This window comes from Silurus meridionalis, chromosome 4 (genome assembly GCF_014805685.1).
Source record: "Silurus meridionalis isolate SWU-2019-XX chromosome 4, ASM1480568v1, whole genome shotgun sequence".
Taxonomy (NCBI): Eukaryota; Metazoa; Chordata; class Actinopteri; order Siluriformes; family Siluridae; genus Silurus; species Silurus meridionalis.
Genome location: NC_060887.1, coordinates 15,201,005 through 15,220,025, shown reverse-complemented (window position 1 = coordinate 15,220,025; position 19,021 = coordinate 15,201,005). Strand labels below are relative to the sequence as shown.

General features: G+C 40.5%; 1 protein-coding gene across 1 annotated transcript in view; it reads left to right on the top strand.

The window, feature by feature from the left end:
- The window catches only part of cdkal1 (CDK5 regulatory subunit associated protein 1-like 1), a 217,455-nt gene that overhangs the window by 171,804 nt on the left and 26,630 nt on the right, over nt 1-19,021 (top strand). Inside the window, exon 12 of the mRNA XM_046846802.1 lies at nt 10,217-10,279. Within this exon, the coding sequence (XP_046702758.1) occupies nt 10,217-10,279 (63 nt within the window). The remainder of the gene's footprint in view (nt 1-10,216; nt 10,280-19,021) is intronic.

Here is a 19,021-nt window from a genome sequence, read left to right as displayed (position 1 = left end):
TGTTCAAGGTTTAGTGTAGCCCCAGAAAATCATTTTCCCTGCTGAAAATTTTGTACTATACTTTGATTTCCTCAATATTTAATTGGTTCAGTGATGATTTTGCAACTTAGATTTGAACTCCCACCACCCCCATCGCTGTACAACCGCAACAAAGCACCGTGTAAACGGATGTGTTTTAAACAGATTTAAGTTTCTTGGACTGTCTGTTTCTCTTGGCATCGGCGTGGTAAATTTAAACACTAGCCCATAACGGAGACGTACCTCTTTGGGAAGAAAAATATTCCTCGTCTTGGCTTTACCCCTGGCAGACACCCAGGTATAGGCTCAAACATGGAGCTGCATGACAGGCCCCACTCATCACTTTGGGGTTTTGTTTTCTCAAGATTTAGCAACCAGCCAAGTGGCACACTTACTTATCCAAACAGAGAGTATCAGTGGTGATGGACAAACCTGCCAGTTTTAGCCTCAGAGACTCCGCCCACAACTTTTGCCTTCATGGTTTACATAATGTGATCGACTCTTCATATTTCCATCTGTGCAACATGTACGGTTTTCTGTTGTTGGGTTTTTGATTTACAGCCAAATTGCTTTTGAGTAATTGGAAGCAGAACTGAGACCACACATAAAGTGTAATTATAAACATGAAGACCAACAGTATGGCCATGTTATTCTTTTATTAATAAATAATCAACTTCACTTTGTGTTTTACTTTCTTTGTGTTTACACAGTGAACTTTTTCCGGTTACATCTGATCCCTTTAATGTCATTTTTTTTTTATTAGATGGTCTGCAAATGATTTGATTAAGCTCGTTTTATGGATTAAACTTGTCATGTCAAACTGCTTCTTCCTGTGAATGCTGAGTGAGGAGTAAAATCCACCAGTCTATCCACCAACATGCCCGAACTCATACAGGAACACACGTTTATTCTGGAAACCCCTTCGAGTGTGTTATAACCTCACTAAGCCTCATGACGGATTTTTTTTTCCTTGAACAACCAATAACTGAAGCTGAGTCATCAAAGTCATGGAACCTGCTCCAGTTCTGTCAAAACCATGATGTGCGCTGTTAAGTGGTCTTTTTTTTTACCCAGGGATTAGTAGCTTCAAAGAAAGATCATGTGTTGGAGTGTTGTTGAGTTCAAAAATGATTAATTCTTTTTTTTTTTACTGATCTTTCCTTTCTGCACTTCTTTATCCTCCATTATAACTTACACATCTTGAACAGAAGGAATAACCATGACAAATCGAATAAATGAACTATTGAGTGAAACAAAACGGAAACTGAAAATAAGCAACCGTGATGGATAGTAAAATAAAAGGCGTTTAGTTGTAGCAAATTAACGAAGGATTTAAATGTATTCATTAATATAGGAAATCAATATTTAATAGCAATGTTTAAATCGATACAAAGCTTGTTCACGTTTCCAGTTTTGGGTTTAGTCTCAGTCATTGATTTGAGAAACTGTATCCAGATTAACCGTTTTTCTCCTTAAATACTCGTCAGCCTCTGGAGCTCTATCTCTGCCATTCATTCTCTTTTCTTTAGCAGTGGATCTTTATCTCGGCCCGTGTCTTCCTTACTCTTACCCTCTGAGACCATCCATCATCAAAGGATCTATGTGGTTTGAATGGACTGTGCCGTATCAGATTCTCTTTCCTTTGCTTCAGGGATCCTGATCAATTTGTAGAATGTTCAGATAAAGTCTCAGAGATTCCACAGCCCCTGTTAATAGTAGGGGATCCCTTCAATACTTACATTCTGATCGGCCAGAAACGTTCTCTATGCTGTAAGATGTTTATGTAACATTTCTTAAACGAGTCTCTAGTGTCAGTGCTATGTAGCATTAAGATCTGGAGAAATGACATTGGCAGTACTAATAATGCTATGGTGTGGTCTGTTTAAACATTTGCTCAACATTGGGGGGTTTCTCATCACTGATTTGCAAATCACAGAGACAGAACGTACATTGTGCAGTTCAATCTCTTTACCATTATACCTGCTATTCAGTTTGAATCTAATTCACGTCTGTAGTCTGTTTTTTTTTTTTCTATCTGCAAAAGTGGATCAGTCATGAAGGACCTTCCTCTTTTTTTTTATTCCTTTTTAGTGCTCATGAATATTCTTTCAACATTTTCACCCTTTTTCCCTCTTCAAAGTTCATTCACCTTTAAGAGTTTCAGCGTCCCCCCCAAAAAAAAAATCGCTTTAGGTGTAATAGCCCTTCCTCTTTAGTGAAATTTGAGATTTTTCTCTAAGTGAAGAATTCAGGTATTTCATGCTATAATGAGTACTCCCAGTAACGAGGGTAGTAAATGGATCCTTTACACCGGGTCAGTATAATTACCCTCATTACAGTTCAATAGCCAGGGTTGCCAGGGTTTTCTTGCGTGGGATAATTCATAGGCATGACAAGGTGTAAAACGTGTGTCACACTGCTGGTCTGATCGTGTTTTCTCGTCTGATATCCGCACTGATTTTTAGCCTCGAGTAAACGAATGCTCAGTCTCTCTCTGCGCCACTTCTGCCGAAAGGAAAGTAGTGATGTCATCTTGATACGGGTCCGATCATTAACTTTAAGCTATGCTAGTTATGAAAGTGTTTAGGGAGTTTAGAGAAAGCAGTTTGCTGGTCTCTCTACTCGTCCTGTTAATGATGGCTACGCTACCTAGCAGAGACGTAGGAGGGGGGGGGTCGCATTAATAACTCCTCCAAATGTTAATGGCTGCCTGGCGCACTCAGGAGACCACATGGGGGCTGGGGGGAAGCGACAGCCAGACACACAGACTGGCCCGTTCTGGCACTCAGCACGTTTAGGCCATCTTATCTACAGGACCCGTCCACTTCCTGATGATAAATGGCTCGACTCTCGTAACCAATTGCCGCGTCTCATTATCATTGGACGAATGCTCTGAATAAGTTCTGGGATGCAGATGGAGATTCCCCAGCACCCCCACACACACACACACCCCCCGGACAATAAAACAATCAAGTGCAGGCATAATTAGTCCCACGTGCCGCAAAAGGGTTAGTGGAGATAAATTGGGATGATACCCTGAAATGTTGGAGTTACCAGGCAGACAGGTGTTTACCCTGACAGCCCGTCGCCTTCATCCTTGCTTTCTCCAGCCAGGGGAAATTAAACAGGCGGCACAGAGTAAGACTGGAGCCAGTACTCTGTGGTGCACTGCTTTGCAGAAAGCATCGGTGGAGTAGGTCAGTAAGGTATACTTAACATGTGGAAACGAAATGATCTAAACGCCAGACAGATGGGCAAGTCCTCCTGCAAGCACACCAGTCTGAGATGAGGTCAAGTGTAAAGAAAAACAACATCTTTACCCATCACATCTCAGCATGATTTTTATTTTCCCTCGATATATTTACTTATTTACCCACTGTGGTTCTTTTCAGATGCCTCTTCGTTCACCATGATGTGAGCCTTTTCTGTTTTAAACACTCAAACAGCTGTGTCCAGAGCGTATCCAGAGATAAGAGTCCACCTGTTTTGGTTTGTATTCAATCAAAACATGTTGGAGACTATTTATTTTTGCCATTAACGTACCTTTTTTCTTCACACAGCAAACCATCATTCTTCATAATTAATTGCTTTCAGACACTCGTTTTTTCGTAACAATACAAGTCCTCAATGGATATAAGGTATTTTATTATCTCTGCACCACGCTGGCTAATCATTTGTTTGTGGATTAGGTTCTTAGCTTGGTCCTCTTTGTCCAGAGGTTTATCTTTTGCGTAGAGACACCCCAGGCTCTGCATTTGTCCCTGGCCCACACTTTGTGCTACTAAACACGTCCAGGGTGAAACAGTTCTCGCGTTCCTACTCATTTAGAAGCCGTATTATTATTATTATAATTAACTTTCAGAAGTAAAGGGAGAATCAAATGATAAGTTTATGTGCAAGCTTCTCGTGCTCAATTTCATCCTTCAAATGAATGCAGACGTCTCTCGCTGTTGTTCTACTAAGCCACCGTTTGTTTAAGTAAATTACATTTCTTTCATGTTACCATTTACATGTCCTCGCCATTATCTTCTGATTAAATCCTCCAGCCGCGATGCTTCTGTAGCACATTATTAAATCTGTTCTCGGTGCTTCAATAGAACACGAAACATGAAGAGTCTTCTAATTGACCTTGCTCTGGTCTTTCCTAATAGTCGCTTCAAGTTAAATGCTTTCGTACAATAACACACGTTCTGTTAGTTTGTATTTGCGATAAAAAAATTTTAATTGTGCTTTGACGGTGTGACAACGGCGTAGTAAATCAAGGCCATGAAATTGTCATTTGTGCACAGAATGTAGGGTTTTAAATGGTTTTGGTACTTTGTTGTCCCTTCGGTTAATGAACGCTCATTTTTATCTCTGTATTTTTTTATTTACATTTTGTATTTCTTTATTTGTCATGTAACACGCATGCATGATAACAGAAGCGGATTCAAGTGTTGGGTGAAAATGTTCTATTCAATTAATTGCCAAACTTGAAAACGCAGAACAGGCAAATAATATGTCTGCAAAATGAGGTGAGAAAAAAAATAATAAAGATCTAAGCCCAGGAAAATATGGAACAAAAACAGCTCGGTAAACGACACACAAATTTGAGCTCGTAATCAAGTGTAACTAAGACACGCCTCTGTTTTAGAAAAACTCCGCCTTTGTACGCTATATAATTCTCTTGTAACTCTTATTATTATTTGATAGATTATATGTATCCACACTAAAGGTACTGATAGCATTAGGGTAGACTTTTAGCATTAACTCTGCACAACACTTGGGTAACTTCAGTGTGTGAAAAAGGCTCTGGTGTTTACCCTGTTTTGTAGAAAGAAAGAAAGAACTGGGTTTCTTCTAAAGTACAAAAAAAAAAAAAAACAATATTTTAGGCCTTAAGTCTTCCATTCTCTTTTCTAGGCCCTAAATAATTTTTAGCAGGTCTTAATTTTTCGCTGTCTATGTAACGCTACCTCTAATGCTCACTGAAATGCTCCAGCACTTTTTAGCAAAGTTTTTGGTTGTTAGAACACCAACACCATGGAAAACCTTCTTTCACTAGTCCAAATATAATTTGCTGTATTACAACAACATATGTAACAAACATGCAACAGCCAATCAGCTTTCTGTTAGTGGTGCGAAATCTCTCTCGGATTGTACCACAGACTTTATTTTTTAGCTACAGGGAAGTGCAAGTTTGGCGATACTTGGCTTAAAAATAAAAATTTTAATTTAGGGCTTGGATAAGGCCAGTTGCTTACAATGTATTTGTGTGTGATTTATAGGTCTTAAATTTAAATCCTAATGGTCTTAAGTCTTAAAACACTGAAGAAACCCTGAAGAAAGAAAGATGAGAAGAAAGATATCGTTACAGCACCCTGAAATTCTTTCTTCGCATATCCCATCGCATATCTGATGTTAGGGACAGAGTGCAGGGTCAGCCATGATTCAGCCCCCCTCAAGCACAGTTTTTGGGTTTAGGGCCTTGTTCAAGAGCCCAAGAGTGGCATCTTGGCGATACTGTGGCCTAAACACCCGACCATCCGATCAGTAACCCAGACGCTTAACAAAATGACTATCATGTATATGCAAATACCATATATTAATTATACACCCTATATTATATTATATTATGTATATATTGTGTGTATGTGTGTATATACACTCACTGGCCACTTTATTAGGTACACCTGTCCAACGTTAACGCAAATTTCTAATCAGCCAATCACATGGCAGCAACTCGATGCATTTAGGCATGTAGACATGGTCAAGCCGATCTGCTGCAGTTCAAACCGAGCATCAGAATGGGGAAGAAAGGTGATTTAAGTGACTTTTAACGTGGCATGGTTGTTGGTGCCAGACGGGCTGGTCTGAGTATTTCTGAAACTGCAGATCTACGGGGATTTTCACGCACAACCATCTTCAGGGTTTACAGAGAATGGTCAGAAAAAGAGAAAATATCCAGTGAGCAGCAGTTCTGTGGGCGGAGACAAATGCCTTGTGATGCCGGAGGTCAGAGGAGAATGGCCAGACTGGTTCGTGCTGATAGAAAGGCAACAGTAACTCAAATAACCACTCGTTACAAACGAGGTATGCAGAAGAACATCTCTGAACGCACAACACGTCGAACCTTGAGGCGGATGGGCTACAGCAGCAGAGGCCCACACCAGGTGCCACTCCTGACAGCTAAGAACAGAAAACTGAGGCTACAATTCACACACGCTCACCAAAATTGGACAATAGAAGATTGGAAAAACATTGCCTGGTCTGATGAGTCTCGATTTCTACTGCGACATTCGGATGGTAGGGTCAGAATTTGGCGTCAACAACATGAAAGCATAAATCCATCCTGCCTTGTATCAACGGTTCAGGCTGGTGGTGGTGGTGTAATAGTGTGGGGGATATTTTCTTGGCACAATTTGGGCCCATTAGTACCAATTGAGCATCGTGTTAACGCCACAGCCTACCTGAGTATTGTTGCTGACCATGTCCATCCCTTTATGACCACAGTGAACCCATCTTCTGATGGCTACTTCCAGCAGGAAAACGCACCATGTCATAAAGCATGAATCATCTCAGACTGGTTTCTTGAACATGACAATGAGTTCACTGTACTCAAATGGCCTCCACAGTCACCAGATCTCAATCCAATAGAGCTCCTTTGTGATGTGGTGGAACGGGAGATTCGCATCATGGATGTGCAGCCGACAAATCTGCAGCAACTGCGTGATGTTCTAATGTCAATATGGACCAAAATCTCTGAGGAATGTTTCCAGTACCTTGTTGAATCAATGCCACGAAGGATTAAGGCAGTTCTGAAGGCAAAAGGGGGTCCAACCCAGTACTAGTAAGGTGTATCTAATAAAGTGGCCGGTGTGTGTGTGTGTGTGTGTGTGTGTGTGTGTGTGTATATATATATATATATATATATATATATATATATATATATATATATATATATATATATATATATATATGTATGTATATATATATATATATATATATATATATATATATAAATAAATTGGAAATGTCTCTGTTCAGTAATCACATACGCACCAATTTTGGATCCTGTTCTTACCTTGGCATCACTCTCAGGCTCACGTTAGTTTTGCCCTTTCATTCACCCTGCACAGTGGCGTCCTAACATCAGACTGATGTGCCACTTCTACAAAGCACCCAGCTGCCCAGCTCAACATCCGCCACTCACATGGGCATGTGTCTGAGTCAAGAGCATTGTTACACCACTTTTCATGTTGTACTCATGTATGTGACTGATGGAGGGATATGGGGGAGGGCATCGAGAAACAACATCATTTGCATCCTTATAGAAGAGCTAATGATACACAAGAAGCCTAGAGCGAAAACATGGTGGGATCACGTGACCCTGACGGTGATTAGTAGAGCCTATTCTCTGCTGTGTGCCGTTGTCAAGGCTGTCAGTTTAAGAGTTCATTCTTTTATTATGCTGATGCAATTTTCGGGGGATTGGTGGTGGTGGTTGGGGGCTGGGGGATTTTGCTTTTAGTTACCACCACTGACGGGGTGTCATGTTTGCTTTCAGAGGATTGGTGAGAAAGAGCAGATGGTCATCATAGGAGGTGTCATCGCTCATCAGCAGCAAGGTGGCAGATGTATGGTTTACGATATAGCTGGCAACCTGGCATGATATTGCCCTCCTTAAGTAACCAGCTCCTCCATTTTGATCTGCAGTATCATTAGTATACACGTGGTTGCAAATAGTACTATTAAATAGTTGTGAATGTGCTTCTGAACACACACCGAGTTTGTATCTCAGAAATGAAAATTGCCCCTGGAAACTGGAACAGGTCTTTTCCAGCCTGAACGCCTCTCACCTGCTAGCGGAGACATAATGCTTTGATTGTAATAAGAACCCAAATTGGTCAAGTCATTCAGCGGTAAGGAATGAAGAGCGAAGATGTCATTACCTCAGTATGAAAATTGATATTACTTAGTCCATTTCTGTTCTGTGTGCTATTACCCGCAGGTAGTTAGAGCCATTTTGTGACTTAATGTGTCCTGAGCTACACCGCTACAGTGCTTGTGCGCACTCTTGCTCAAACCGCTAATGACGGCTGCGACTGAAGGAAAAAATGTTCCTTGGATTATCGGGATGATTTTTCATAGTTAATATGCTGCTTCAGAAGTAGAGCGATTTTCGCCTTGGCTTCAACACTCGAAAGTATTGAATTTCCCAAGGTCACGAGGTTCACCATTTTCTTTTTTTTTTTTTTTTTAAGTTCCTGAGTGTAGAAATGCAACGCGTTGAGAACGGAGTGTATTCTCTTTAGACCGTGCCGGCTTGCTCTCGGTTGCCTTAGATCTGGAAGCTTACTCCAACTTCGTCTTTCTCTTGTTTTCTCTCAAATGGCCATAGGGGTTGCTTTTAGAATATGGGATGCTGCGCACACACAGCGACACACACCCCTCCATCCTGCTCTTTCTCACCTCCTTATCCTGGCCTCATCGAGCTAATTCTGCTGGGAGCTCATTGGCTAAGCTGAAGAAGGGAAACCCTGAGGCCGTGTTCTGCCTGACCCTCATCCAGCTGGTGTTCTGCTTAGAAGACAGTAAGAAGTCAGTCGTATTATTAGCCTGCTCTAGCTATTCCATTCGAACACCTTCAGGCGATCAGATCGCCCAGCTAATCAGAGGTGCTACAAGCAGGATTCTGGTGTCTTATGTGAACAATTGGTGCCTTATGTGAATCTGTTTGTGGGCCTTCAGTTAAGATTTTATGAAATAAGAATCAATAGTCCCTGTTGCATTCCAGTGAGCAAAATTTTTTTTTTTTTATATAGATTTGTTTCATAATAAAAGTAGCAACTTCAATAAAATTAATAACACCTCTTTGGTTCCACAGATAGATAATGTTACTAAAAGTGAACAATTCTAAAGCAAACTTATAGTGTTATATACAGCGGTTACACTTCTGCTCAGCTGGTCACCTTTCTCAGTCAGGTGGTTACCATTCTTGCCCAGATTTTACCTTTAAGTCTACCTGGTTACCATTCTTGCTCTGATTACCTCTCCTTCTACCTCTCCTATCGATCTCCTTCCTACAGAATAGTCCCTCGTTCTTGCCCTGATAGTGGTTACCTTCCTTAACTCTGCAGTTACCGTAATTACCCCCCTTTTAATTTTGACCCTCTTCGATACACTAAAAAGTATTGGGACACCGGACTTTCTCAGCCATATGGGGTTATTTCCCAAACTGTTATGGCAAAAGCCAGAGCACACGATGCTATAGGGTGTCTTTGGATGCAGTAGCATGAGATTTTCTCTTCAATTGAACTATGAGGCCTAAACCTTTTCCAGCTTGAATGGGCACACATCTCCACATGCATACTCCAAAATCTAGTGGAACATCTTCCCAGAAAGAGTGGAGGGAATTTTAAGAGCAAATTGGGATTACATGTGGAATGCGATGCTCAAAGAACACATACATTACTTATGACTAGGTGTCCATAAACTTTTAGTTTTTACTCTAAATTGCTCGCTTGGTTACCCTACTTGCCTACATGCCGGGTAGGTCCCTTCTTACCTCCTTTATTTGTCTGATGGTAGTAACCATTCTCTCTGTTTGACAGCCTTGTTGGTGTGGATGGAGAAGATTGATAAATTGTGTTCCAGGGAATTTTCTTTTTTATTAAAATGGAACAGATTTTTGATCATTTAAAAGGAGTTTAGGAAACTGAGTCATTGATTCTGAAGTGTATCAATGTTTGTTTAGAAGTTTCTGTTCAATCTGACTTTCCTCCATGACATCATGTGTTGCAACGCTAAAGTTTTTCTTTGCTGTTAAAATAAAAAAATAAAAAAGCCCAGCTTTCCGCGATTGAACTGCTGCCCGGTCAGTGTTCTAATTAGACTAACTTATAATATCCTCTGCTTGCTGTAAGTGATCACATTAAGTGCTTTCATACATCAGCTCCAGCCCCTGCACTTGCATTTCATTACAAATTAAGGACGTTTGCGCCGTTTCGCTATTTGAGGGAAAGAAAGGCAGGAAGTTCAGCGGGCAAATATTCACATTTCTAACCCCTTAAGTGTTTCTTTTCATAGCTTTATCTTTTGTCGTTGCAGCCTGGTTTCGGTACAGTCTTAACTAAAGATAATGTGTTTCTCTGTATTCTCGCATGTAATGATCCTTTTTCATTTCTTTCTCTCTCTCTCTCTCTCTCTCCCCTAACAGAAAAAACAAAGAACCAAGGAGTTGTCTGCGTTGTTCCACTCATATAACCCTTATGACCATAAGGTAAGAGCTAATGTAGGCCATTAGCAGACCCCTTCATTAAACCTGACCTTTTCTTTCTGTTCGTCTGTAGCAGTGCATTTCTCTGCTCTTAGATTCTTATCTGAGCTTCTTCTCGAGCAAACAACCACAGCACTTCCACAGCTCCTCTCTGCTGTTAAGGATAATGGCTTTTCCGCCATTCTTCTTGTCAGTCTTGTCAGCGTAATCTCCGGAGAGCGAGAGAGAGAGAAAAAGAGGCCTCTTTTAAACATGGTTTGGCGAAAAGGAGAGCGAGAAAGAGAGTGCAAAATGTCACAGTCTTTGGGCATCTGGACAGAAATCAGCGTGAGCTCTGTAGCTCTTGTCTTTTAATGGCATCATTAAAATTTCAGCAGAGCCAAGCTCCTTCACTTCTCTAAATCTCCCACCCGTAAAAAAAAAAAAAAAAGCCATCATCTCTGCTGATAGCACTGCCAGAGTCCTCCTGTTATTCAGGATTTTTTTGGGGACTAATTACTACCACACGGCATAATCAAGTCCAAATTGAATAACCCTCAGAATGAACACAAAGTGCTCAAGCAATAGTGAGAGAGAGGAATGTACTGCTTGGGGTGGGGGGGGAGGGGGTGACTCCCTCTAAGATGATCTTTTTCAGCATTTTGCCTACTTTTATATTCATAGTCTAAAATAAAAGAACAGACGGCTCTTAAATACGCACACGACACCCAGACTGATTTTCGATGATAATGCTTCTGCTTAGGTTTCAGGATTTGACTCGGGGATTGTTCCTGAAACTGATTAGCAGATTTGATTGCTATATCTGCAATTGACTATTTCCACAGCACTGTCCTGTTTTCCTCTTGTACACCACACCTGAGTGGAGATGCATCTGATACATCCACAACACATAGCGATCAGCAGTGTACAGAAAACACACTTGTACATGCTGCAAAGGGAATTATGTTATTTGCTGTATTTCTAGTTGTTTCAGGGGTCGACAGGAATCGGCATAAAAGCCTCTAACACATCTTGCGATATGACTAGTAGACAGCGTTGCAGCCAGAATTTATCTGAAGCTCATCAGCATAGTAAAAGCTAGCCAACTAGGAAGCTAGACTATGTAAAGCAATCAAAATCTTAGTTTGTTAAAACCAGGTGTCAAACTGGAAACTATTGGTAAAGATTTTTGTGCTGCTTTTAGCTTTTTTTTTGTTTGTTTTTTGTAATTTCAAAAGTACGCTAGCTAATGAAGGTAAAAGCAGCAGGGTTCAGGGTCAGATTCTTTTCACTTGTTTGTTGCAAAAAATTGTTACTGGATGTTTTATTAGTAAAATCAACATATATATTTATACATCTTAATTTTCCGAACTCACTACAAGCATAGCAACAGTAAGTGTGGAAAGAACACATTAGTTCATCACATGGAGATCTGTTTTTTTTTTTTTTTTTTGTTTTTTTTATGTGAATAGGCCACAGATAGCATTAGAGCATTCCTAGTAAATGCTAGCGTAGTTGCAACATGCTAAAACAGCTTGAAAATAATGTCATGCTCTTCTTATTCTTATTCGCAGTATAGTAATAGTAGGAGCAAGAGCATTTATTTAGCATTTTTTCTTTAATTAGTCTGCAAAAAATGTTTTGCGTAAAAATAAATAAATAAAGAACACAGCAAAGCGAGAATGGGCCCATTTCCTCTCTCTCCCCCCATTTATTCCTCAACGACGAGATTGATTAATGCTTCGACATCACACTGTTTTTAAAAAAGGCAGAGCTCAGAGGTGCAACCGTGTCTCACCGTTAATGAAAGCTAATCGGGGAGGGGTTAGCATGGTGTCATGTCAGGAACGCTAACCAAGCCCTGAAGAAGCTCCGCATTATTTATAAGAGATGTTAGAATAATTTTACAGGCTTTGAAGGTGTCTGCTGCACGAGGAGTCTCAGTGATAGCACCATTAGCATCATGAGGAACATTATAATGTTCCTTTGGTGATTTTTTTTTTTTTTTTTTTTTAAAGATGTCCAACATCTAACAACAAAAAAAAACAGTCATTTTCAATAGGACAATTAACACGCCTGATTCCAGTGCAAAATGAAGCCCAGACGCAGGATGGTCACCATTTTGGCTCTGGCCCAAGCAAGTAACAATGAAGCTCTGGTTCATTAATCCTGTTCTAATGATGCGTGAGCCTCCACACTGCAGATCCTGATCGGTTGGCATTAAGGCCGCTGTGCTGACAGAGACGGTGTATCCTTGTGCCTCGGCTTCTTCTGTTTTTACCACCTTTAAACTATAAAGAATGATGTACAGAGTATTTTATAAGTAATAACTGACTGCATGTTGTGCCATTATTAGAAAATGATAAATGATTAAAATCGGTGGAATGGAAGCAGAGTTAATTTTCTCACCTAAAGTGGAGACTCCTTTCATCCCTGTTACATGAACGTCTCTCTACAGGAAACTTCATCATGACATTTATTCTACACTGTTACTAGAGAAGCAGCAAAATATTAGATTGTGCATTTTCATATAATCCGTATAAATTCATATAAATTTGAGTGGCCGCTTTTACGGCCAATTAAATCCAGAATTGACTGGTGCTGTGGTGTCGGAGAAATGTAGTGACTTTATTAATTAATTTACTTTGTTGTTGACACTACATTTGTGTACTTTGAAGTTGGTGGTCATGCTACATAGCTATATTAGTGAAGCAGCGACTTAGTGGCATATTTGTTTCTAATGTTCATAACTTTTGATAGAATCTCAGTTGATTTGCTAAGCATTGGGGTGTGTGTGTGTGTGTGTGTGTGTGTGTGTAACATGTTTCTGCAATAACCTGCGGCTGAGTCGAGTAAATTGCTCTTTTAGAGATGCTAATATCCTGCTCTGTGAATGCAGTAATTACGCTACTGCTTACTGAGAGAGCTGTAATTATCCTCCTTCTGCAGCCAGAGAGACAGACAGGAAAGAGGAGAGACCGACAGTGGTAGGGAGACAGCTGGGACGGAGGACAGATAGACAGAAACAGGGAGAGACGGGCAAAAGAAAAGATAGCTGGACAGAAGATAAGAGAGAGAGACAGCAAGAAAGAGAGCTGGACAGACTGAAAAACCATGTGAGTGACAGATGGAAAGATGACAGTCATGAAAAGAGAAACAGAGATAGACAGAAGAGTCAGTCTAAGTTTAAAAGATGTGGCCAGTGTGTGTGCCTGTAGGTCTTGGTAAAGGAGGCGTGGCCTGTAGGTCTTAGATAAGGGTGTGTGGCCTGTAGGTCTTGGTAAAGGAGGCGTGGCCTGTAGGTCTTAGATAAGGGTGTATGGCCTGTAGGTCTTGGTGAAGGAGGCGTGGTCTGTAGATCTTGGTAATGGAGGCATGGCGTGTAGGTCTTCGTAAAGGAGGCCTGACCTGTGTGAGAGTCCTGGTGAAGGGGTGCGGCCTGTATGTGGGTCAGTCTTGGTAAAGGAGGTGTGGCCTGTGTGTGTCAGTCTTGGGATAAGGCGTGGCCTGTGTGGGTCAGTCTTGGGATAAGGCGTGGCCTGTGTGGGTCAGTCTTGGAATAAGGTGTGGCCTGTGTGGGTCAGTCTTGAGGAAGGAGATGTAGCCTGTGTGGGTCAGTCTTGAGGAAGGAGATGTAGCCTGTGTGGGTCAGTCTTGAGGAAGGAGGTGTAGCTTGTGTGGGTCAGTCTTGAGGAAGAAGGTGTAGCCTGTGTGGGTCGGTCTTGAGGAAGGAGGTGTAGCCTGTGTGGGTCAGTCTTGAGGAAGGAGGTGTAGCCTGTGTGGGTCAGTCTTCTTTAAGAAAGCATGGTCTGTGAGTAAGATTTGAGGAGGGAGGTATGGCCAGTGTGGGCCAGTGTGGGCCTGGCTTGGTGAAAGAGGTGTGGCCTGTGTGGATCAGTCTTGGTGAAGTAGGTGTGGCCTGTGTGTCAGTCTTATTGATTGTTTCCTAGTACTTAGACTGTGTTTTACTAGAATGTGTGTATGTGTGAGAGAGAGAGAGCGATATCTGAAGGCCACTGCTCCCAGTCACACTCTTTCGGACTGTGATTAATGTAATCTCTACGTTGCCAGATGGTGGTGAAGAAGCGCCATCAATCACAATGAAAAGACTATTGAGCAGTCCTTACACACACACGTGCGCGCACACAATAAAACAGTAATTCAAAGCCCTAGACTACTCACTCTGTGTTTTGGGGGGTTTTTTTGTCATTGGGCAAAAATAATGGCATCTGATTAGTAGAAGATTTCAGGCTGTTATTGTAATATTATTTGTGGAGCTGCAGATCCGATTTATTTTCGATTTGGTAAACACATGAAAACATACGAAATGATAACATGACCTATTCAAGCAACTGGACAGACCTCAGAGCAATGTCCTGAGAGCTAATCACATTTATCTGTGTAGCAAGCAATCACTTAGCATGCTAACATGTTATTACTTTCTGCACTTATCTGCAGCATTCATATTGGCCTCTGGGTTGCCAGAGTGGAATAAAGCACCAGACCTTTGGGTTTTTACATGACATGAAAGAAGAAAACTAATTTTCTTTTATTAAAATTTCCAATTTTATAATGCTGATTTAAAGTCATCCAATTTGGCAACCCTGATCATTACACACTATGTATGTCATAGTTATAACATGTTTTATAACCTTTTAAAACTAATAAGAAACATTATGGAAAGATTTTCTGACATACTGTACAATCTAGTAGCAAAAAATGTTAAATAAAATGTATTTGAAAGAAACCTATTTATAAAATAAGAGTTATATACACACCCTTTAGCATAAGTGGTTTTGTTGACTTAATCTGGCAATCCTCAGAGTGACATCGCTCACTCTGCAGTTCAGAGCTTGTTGTTCAGCTCCTGCTCCGACGTCATGTTGTAGTTTACGCTGTGTCTAATTACACGCGATTAATTAGCGCAATTCGTTTGCATTACGTTTAATTATGCTGATTTAAATCTGTCGTTCTTCTTGTTTTCTTTTCATTATTGTATAAGGCAATCCTCTGCGTTTTAATGTGTGTGTGTGTGTGTGTGTGTGTGTGTGTGTGTGTGTGTGTGTGTGTGTGTGTGTGTGTGTGTGTTAATTAACTCTTTTTATAAACCACACAGACACAATGTTATCTTCACACGCCTTGTTGTGTGTTTGAGTCAGATGTCTATCATCTCTGTCTCGCTGCTAAAACGTGTGTGTGTCTGTATTTTGTGCAGTCTTTGGCTTGTGAGTGTTAGCTTTTACCGAACATTTGACACACACACATATACACACACACACATATATATATATATATATATATATATATATATATATATATATATATATTGAATATCTCTGATCGTTATGTATTTGACTTGCACCAATTACACTGATCCTTCCGTCTCACTCGGCTTTAATCTGGCAACCCTGGCTGTTGCCATCGTTGCCAATATCTGTGTATTTCCATATAAAAAATATGTATATATGTGCAATTTTGGATTTGTTGTCTGAACTTCATCCAGTTTGGAATCTGACACTATATCCATGTTTACACACTGAACAATTAATGTCAAAGTATTTCTGCACTCTCCAAATCAGCTGTAATATAAATTACACCTGCGCAATCTGGCAACCACAACAATATACTGAATTTTACTAATTTAGTCACAGATTAATACAGATTCTATTTAAAAAGCAGTAATTATAGAATGGGTAAATTGTATAAGATTAGTTTCCCATGTTAAGGTGCAGTTTGTAAAGTTATTAACATATTTTATATATTTATAAAAACAAATATAGAAATAAATAAGAATGTAAATATAAAAGCTCTAATCTTTAAATGTGGTGAAATACTGAATTTATAGCAATAAAACTACTGTGCTTTTATTGTTTTGTTTTTAACCCGTATTAACTACAATAAAAATGTAAATCTGTCAAATATTTTTGTTTTGTTTAATAATACATTTTTACTTCCTAATGACATTTTTATATGTTTAGTTCGGATTATTTATTTCAATTTTACTGGAGTTAATTTTGTTTGTTTGTTTGTTTGTTTGTTTTCCAGTTCTTGCTGCTGTTTGTACACTATAGTTTTGTTAATTTCCTCCAGTTTGTAATAATAACTGTAATAATAATCTTCCAGTAACAGCTGCATTAACAAAGATGTTCTGTAATTAAGTGGCTAAGTAACTTTAACAGGCGATTCCTGACAAACTTTTTTACACTATGAAACATTAATTTACGTGCGTGACGTGTGAAATAAGGTTTCTGTTCACCGTTGCCTCTGTAATCCACTCTATTATGCCTGTGTGTGTGTGTGTGTGTGTGTGTGTGTGTGTGTGTGTGTGTGTGTACGGGACACTAATTGATGTGCGTGAGTAACGAGACGATTGTAGTAGTCGCGATGCACACACACACACACACACACACACACACACACACACTCGTAATTACAGCAAGTCAAAGAAACCAGCTGCGCCTCCGAATCAACTTTACACTGCAATAACACAAGCTTGTTTAGCAGTGCAACAATTTATATGGAAATGTGCTCTAATGGCTTCAGCTGGGGTGTGTGTTGGGGGGGGGTGCTGTGCTGTAGAGGGAGAAAAAGAAGGAGGGAGCAGGGGTTGAAATGTAAAGGGGGGGGCACATTTGCATATTTGTAAGATTTGTTTTTTTGTGTGTGTGTGTATTTTAGGATTTAAGATCAGCAGAGCTGAGAGAAGCTAAAATATTCATCAGCTTATTCATAAGAGACATTTTATTCCTTTAGCACCCTGAAAACCAACTGAACCACCCCACTCTCTCCATCTTATATTTTCCATTTTATTCTACTTTTGCATTTTGATTTGATGTATTATTTTGATGTATTGTTATGTAGATGGTGTTTATTTGTATGTACTGATTGCTTATTTCTTTAACCACACTTGCTTGAAAGGGTACAATAATGGTGTTTGTGTGGCCTATATAGTGATTTAGTGAGTGCATGGTTTAGGACATGTCACAATAATGGGGTTTATGATGCAGATATGAGAATATGAGGTTTGGGACACGCCCACCCGATGGTGTTTATTTGGCCGATCTGGTGACTAGAGATGGTGTTTATGATTTTATATAGTGTCTAAAGAGGGTGTGGTTTGGTACATGCCCATATGATGGTGTTTACTTGGCCAATATAGTGGCATAGTGGTTAAAGACATTTGTGTGTTCCCACATGATGGTGTTTATGTGGTCTATATAGTGACTAGAGAGTGTGTAGTTTAGGACACATCTACATTATAGTGTTTATGTGGTCTCTATATTGACTAAAGAGTGTGTAATTTGGGACACATCCACATGATATTGTTTGTGTGGTCTGGGAAACGCCCACCTGATGGTGTTTGTGTGGTCTGAGACACGCCCACATGATGGTGTTTGTGTGGTCTGGGAAACACCCACATGATGGTGTTTGAGAGTTCTGGAAAACGCCCACCTAATGGTGTTTGTGTGTTCTGGGACACGCCCACATGATGGTGTTTGTGTGTTCTGGGACACGCCCACATGATGGTGTTTGTGTGTTCTGGGACACGCCCACATGATGGTGTTTGTGTGTTCTGGGACATGCCCACATGATGGTGTTTGTGTGTTCTGGGACATGCCCACATGATGGTGTTTGTGTGGTCTAGGAAACGCCCACCTTATGGTGTTTGTGTGGTCTAGGAAACGCCCACCTTATGGTGTTTGTGTGGTTTGGGACACGTCCACATCATGGTGTTTATGTGGTCGAGATGGTGACTAGAGAGTGTGTGGTTTGGAAAGGTTGATGCTAAGCAGGAAAATTATTGGAAACATACTCGGCACATTTAACTCCACTGCACATACACGCACATCTTCAAACGCAACCTTTAGTTGAACCAACCATAAATACTCATTGATCAGCTGTCCTCCAGGCTTGGAGTGAACCTGCATATTCAAAAGCTAGCGTGTTAGTCAGCGAGCTGTAAGCCATGAACGCACTCTGAGGAGATGTGCAGTGCTTCTGGCGATGTTCTCCATGTTTCAGATGAGCTGGAGGTCCAGGAGGAGCCTGCAAGGCGCTAGTCTGTAGTCCAGCTTTGGGGAAAACCCCGTCCTTTCATCCTATGCACTTCTCCTCGCCTGAAGGAACACTAAATCCTCCACGGTGAGATGAAAAGCCGTCTAGACAGAATAATCCAAAACTTTGACCTCATCTGCGTCGTTGTGTTCCTCACTCAGGCTACAGTATAAAGCGAGGAGTCAACTCTCTCTCTCTCTCTCTCTCTCTCTCTCTCTCTTCTGATCCCTAAACTGCTGTTTGAAAGTTTGTCTCGGAGCACTGGACTTTGTTGTTATAAGGTGGCTCCACTTTTCTTCAGGAGCGCCTCTTGAGAGAACTGAGAGCAGGACAGAACCTGTATGAGTGTTTGCTTTCCGTTTTTGTTCGCATTTCTTATCAGTCATCAGTCATAGAGGCCTGGGAGAACCTTTCACACCACATTTCTCCTACACAATAGTTTGCTTTTTGCTTCTTTTAAATATAAAAAAAATATATTTCAACCCCAGCTATCATTCTGCCAATTTCAAAATGTGTTTAATGCAGAAAAATAAAATGTCAAATAAGAGATTTAATCCAATTCAGCATGACATTTTGATTTTGATGGGAAAAGAAAATCCACCAAAGCGCTGCTGAATTCAGGCCACAAAATGCTCTGACGAATTACTCATCCACAGTAAAGTGCTTGTATAATGAAGGAGTCTCCAGTGTCAGCACACTTTAACAGTCAGA